The sequence below is a fragment of the Lactuca saligna genome, chromosome 8 (genome assembly GCF_052625555.1).
Source record: "Lactuca saligna cultivar CGN05327 chromosome 8, ASM5262555v1, whole genome shotgun sequence".
NCBI classification, from domain to species: domain Eukaryota; kingdom Viridiplantae; phylum Streptophyta; class Magnoliopsida; order Asterales; family Asteraceae; genus Lactuca; species Lactuca saligna.
Genome location: NC_136424.1, coordinates 208,925,345 through 208,930,687, shown reverse-complemented (window position 1 = coordinate 208,930,687; position 5,343 = coordinate 208,925,345). Strand labels below are relative to the sequence as shown.

The following is a 5,343-nucleotide window of genomic DNA, read 5'->3' as shown; positions in this document are numbered from 1 at the left end:
AAATTCAATTCATAGCTTAACAACAATAAAATGATGCAAACATTATAAAAAACATAATAAACATGGATTAACAACTTAATAGTAGAAAAAACTATGTTTAACAAAAGTAAACAACAAATGAGAGATTAGAACATTAAATTCACAACTTAATAGAAAGAGAAAAAAAGTAAACAAATATCAACATACATGATATGTTTCACCAGAGATCAGAGATAAATAGATGGAGGATATTTGACAGTGTTTAATAGAGCGGCGAAGCAATATAAGTGGTGGTAGTTGACAACGGTCTCAGATCTGGTCTCAATCTTACCGAAGCTCTGTTAGACTTCTTTAGATCCCATGGCAACTATAGTTTCAATTGCAAACATGCTTCAAATCGGAGAACAAAATCCAAATAAACAAAAAAGCTTCAGATGTTTTAGATGTGGAGAATATGAAGGAAATCAGATCTGAAGTTTTTGAACTAGATCTGAAGGAAATCAGATCTGGAATCACGAGCAAGAACCAGTATAGAGGCAAAGCAAATATGGAGGGGTAGTGAAGATACGATGGTGATGATGCATTTGGAGGTGGTACATGGTGATGTCGGAATCTCATGGATGTCGGTTTCTGATAGCTGATAAAGGAGACGACGATGAAAGAAGTTGCCGGAGGAGAAAGAAGGGGAAGAGATTTGGCAGAAATCTTAGATCTTATTTTGGTGATGAGAAGAGGAGGACGTGGTCCAGATCTGATGCATTCGAGATCTACCATATCTTAGTGGTGACGCGGTCGTCGACGATGGTGGATGTGGTGGTGTTCATCAGAGATGGTTGAAGGAGGTGAGAGGATATTTATTTTGTTTCAGGAAAATAATGAAGAAATGATATCAGATCTAACATATGTAATATGAGTCGTTCTTAGGGTTTTTAACCTTTAATGGTTCTCATCATTTGAACTTTTACCTATATATATATATATATATATATATATATATATATATATATATATATATATATATATATATATATATATATATATATATATATAGGGTTAGGTTCATTTGAGACCACCTATATTTTGTGAGACCGTGAGACGCATTTTTTTTTTTTTTTAGTTAATTCATGTTCCGAAAATAATATTTAAAAAAAGAATTTTTTTGATTTTTTCCATTTATTTTGCATTTTAAAATTATTTTTAGAATATGTATAGTGTAATATTCTATTTAGAATATTTCACGTATTTTTCAAAAAAATAGAATTTTTTTTTATTTTTTTTAGTTAATTCAAGTTCCGAAAATAATATTTAAAAAAAGAATTTTTAGATTTTTCCATTTATTTTGCATTTTAAAATTATTTTTTAGAATATGTCAGTGTAATATTTTATTTAGAATATTTCACGTAGTTTTCAAAAAAAAAAACGGAATTTTTTTTATTTTTTTTATATTTTTTTTAGTTAATTCAAGTTCCGAAAATAATATTTAAGAAAAGAATTTTTGGATATTTCCATTTATTTTGCATTTTAAAATTATTTTTAGATTTGGTCTCACGGTCTCACAAAATTAGAATGGTCTCAAATGAACCTCAACGTGTATATATATATATATATATATATATATATATATATATATATATATATATATATATATATATATATATATAGAGAGAGAGAGAGAGAGATTTTTAAGAGGTCTTCTTATGTTAGTTCGATACCTACTAAGCCTCCTTTTTTAATATTTTATTACATATCAATCACATAGCATATAATATTTTGGATTTTTTTATATAAACATAACTTTAGTTGGCATAGTAACTAAGATAACCTGGAACCGACCCTAGATGCAATTATATGCTAATACTCAAAAAATAAAAATGAAAATAAATTACTATGTCTTGCACTTATAACATATATAACATCCATCATCAGAACAACAATGATGAACAAAGATCTATGTAAGGATTTCATTATCTACAACTAAACATACAATAACTTGTTCTTGTTCGACATACATCTTATGTTTAACTATCGTACACATGACCTTCCATTTCTAAATCAGAAACGAAATAAGTTAAAAATCTGATTTCATTTGCCCAAACACATAGAAAGACAATCTATTTAGGCTCCGTTTGTTACATGGGACATGACTATTTCAGGAAATTTTCGTCTTTTTCACATACAGCTGTCCTACTACTATTCTGTCCTGTCATGTTCTGCATAACAAATGGGGCCTTACAGATATCACTTCTTTCACCAAAAGTCTCCTAAAGAAGACGAGTTTTCATTTGTAAAAAACGACACCCTCCGTCTTTTGTTTGAAAGCGCATTGCTTTCCGAGAACTCCTGCGAGGCATAAAACTTATCAAGCACCGATTTGAGTGCTTGGCGAATCGAAGTCACAATGTCCTTGATGTTCACATCATCTTTGGTACCCGTAATTACAAAAAGGTTAATCATTCTGCTTCCTAAAGTTGCAATTTCTGCCCGAATTGTTTTTAAATTGAGGCCATCGATGGCTTCTTTCAAATCTGAGAGGACTTCGTGTTTATATTCGCAACATAAAGAGGCTTTAATGGAATATGAGGATCCATTGAGACCAATGGTGTCATCTTGTTGTTCGACTTTTACTTCATCGATGTCCATTGGTATAAGAATGCCTTTTGTGGATTCGGTTGCGGTTTTCCTCATTTGATGCAGATGGGAGATGACTTCCGCGAGTAATGATGCTTTGTCCATCTGTTTGTTCATAAAAAGAAATTTAGATATAATATCTTGGTATAACGGTTAACTTCTTGACAACTAATAAAAAAAAGTTGTATCGGGTGTTTGATAAAAGGGTGAAAATCACATATTTTGGGTGTGTTAGGTAATTTTACATTTACCTCAATAAATAATTTCTTTCCGATATAACATAATGGTTGTTAAATTTATGTTTTGAAGTTAATCAGTAATTAAGGTTATGGATAATTAGGAAATTCTACATTTATATCAATTATCCTTTTTTCCTTCAATAAAGCATAAAGAAGGGGGTGTTTAGATGCTTTATCTTCCCAAAGGGAAAAGGAACTTTGCTAAAGGAATAGGAACATGGAAGGAACAACCACTCGCAAATCGTCTTTTATTGATGACAATTGAAGCCAAATGTTCAATTTTTTGCGAAAATCTTGAGAAGCACATTGAACTTTTTTGACAAGTGGGAGAAATAGAAATATATAAGTGTATAATTTGGGAGAAATTCATGCTAAATTCAGCCTTTAACAGCAACAGGAATGACCTCAAAAGTCAAAATGTGGCCATGGGAAGTGCTCAAAACGATGAAAAACACCCTTAGAACTAATTTAAAGTAAACCCAGATAGATATTCGCCAAGAAATTAGTAATCGAATCAAATATTCAAACACGATGATAAATTATTTGAAAAGAAGCAACAAAAATTCTAACATTATTAGAGCATAAACGAAATTGACCTTAGTGGTGCCTGGAATGAGGCTACGAAGCATAGAGAGATGGCCGTTGATTCTCTCTCTCCGCCGTCTCTCCGCCTCGCTATGATTCCTCAAAGCCATTAAAGCCTTCTCTGCTTTTGCCCCCTTTTGATGATGATGAAGATGAGAATTATGATGATGAGGATGATGATGAATACTGGCAGGTCTAACCAGAGCCCTCACTATCTCTCCCCTTTCATTATCCAACACCAATGAAGAAGACGACGTCGTCCGACCACAACCCCCTCTCATCATCATCATCTCCTTCAACGCAAACTCCTCAGAAGAAGTAAACCCTTTGAAAAAACTTGGAGGGAATTCCATTATCGTATCGTTTTTGTTTCAGTTTGACGGATTAGATACAAAATGGAGCGATTATCGAAGTGGGTTCTTGTTCATGATTGAAATGATTTATGGATATCATTGTCATCATCTTCAAATTGAAATAGTTTTGTTTTGGTAGTGCTCGCAAGATAGCAACTGAGAGCGTTGAAAAGAAGGAAGCTTTGGGGTTTGAAGCGAGAATCACGTAAATCAGCGCTATTTAAACAGATTTCTTTTTTGTTGTTTGTTGATTTTTTTATATTTATATTTTCTTTTTGTTTGCTAGTTAATGTTATAATTATAAAATTATGACTACATCACCTAAATTATATTTAGAAAGACTGTTCCCTAATAAGATTTTAGTAGATAAGATGCATGGTGTTAGGAACGATCGATAACAACACAAATACTTTTTTATACATGTTCAGTATACTTGAAAACATTTTTTATATAAAATTTAAACTTAATTATAATGTTAAAAATGATTAAAATTTGATTTATTATAATAATAATTTAATAGCCAATTTAGGAGGTATAAGACATTCAAATACATATTTAGACGTTTTAACCCATTGGTGATTTGCCAAAGTTTTCTTTTCTTCTTATATGTAATTGCTTCAATATATATATATATATATATATATATATATATATATATATATATATATATATATATATATATATATATATATATATATATATATATATATATATATATATATATATATATAACGAATATACATTACAGCCCCACCTAAGCTTAGGTACTAAACTTCTAAAATATGTCGTTTTAATATGCTAAATATACCCGGTTTGGTTTCACTTGGTAAATATATCATTCTCCATAACATTTTTTTTCTTTCATTATCGTTTTATCATCTCCGTTTTATTTCCTCAATTATCGTTTATTACTTCATCAAAGTGAACATTACTAAACCCTAAACCTAAACCTAAACCCTAAATTTAAACCCTAAACACTAAAGCTAAACCTTAAACCCTAAATCTAAACCCTAAACCCTAAACCTTAACCCTAAACCCTAAACCCTAAACATAAACCTAAACCCTAAACCCTAAACTCTATACCCTAAACCCTATTGTGTCGATCTTGAATTTACATCTTGTAGTATTAATCGTGAATTCATTAACCGTAATCTTTATCTAGTAAAACAATGTATTTTCAGGAGGTTTAGTACCTAAGCTTAGGTGGGGCTGTAATCCCTTTTCTCATATATATATATATATATATATATATATATATATATATATATATATATATATATATATATATATATGGTCCCTAGTTAGTTATGCTTTCTGACACAATATTGTATAAAAAGTGTCATTTGTAATATAATTTTAGGAAAAAAAATTACATAAATGGTTCACGAGGTTTAGCAAAGGTTACAACTTTAATACTTATTAAATTTTTTCCTTGTAGTTTCTAAAACTTGTTTATGATAGGTTTTACACAAGATAACATCATATGTGTTCATGCAAACCCTGAAGTCTGGATCTAGGTTTCTTTATTGTACATGCAATTTATCCAAGACTTATAAACC

General features: G+C 30.2%; 1 protein-coding gene across 1 annotated transcript; it reads right to left on the bottom strand.

The window, feature by feature from the left end:
* Window positions 1-1,916: 1,916 nt before the first annotated feature.
* Window positions 1,917-3,967, bottom strand: LOC145008180 (transcription factor bHLH30-like). The gene is made up of 2 exons (XM_078966804.1): window positions 3,443-3,967; window positions 1,917-2,712 (listed from the first exon to the last, which is right to left on the bottom strand). The coding sequence occupies exons 1-2, from the start codon at window positions 3,782-3,784 to the stop codon at window positions 2,227-2,229; spliced, it is 828 nt and encodes a 275-aa protein (XP_078822930.1). The 5' UTR covers window positions 3,785-3,967; the 3' UTR covers window positions 1,917-2,226.
* Window positions 3,968-5,343: the final 1,376 nt, after the last annotated feature.

What these genes read in the sequence shown, in the direction of transcription:
- LOC145008180 (XM_078966804.1), bottom strand. Translation starts at nt 3,784, where the DNA reads ATGGAATTCCCTCCAAGTTTTTTCAAAGGGTTTACTTCTTCTGAGGAG. An exon ending in TCATTCCAGGCACCACTAAG is followed by an intron (nt 2,713 to 3,442) that starts GTCAATTTCGTT and finishes ATGAACAAACAG; the next exon opens with ATGGACAAAGCATCATTACT.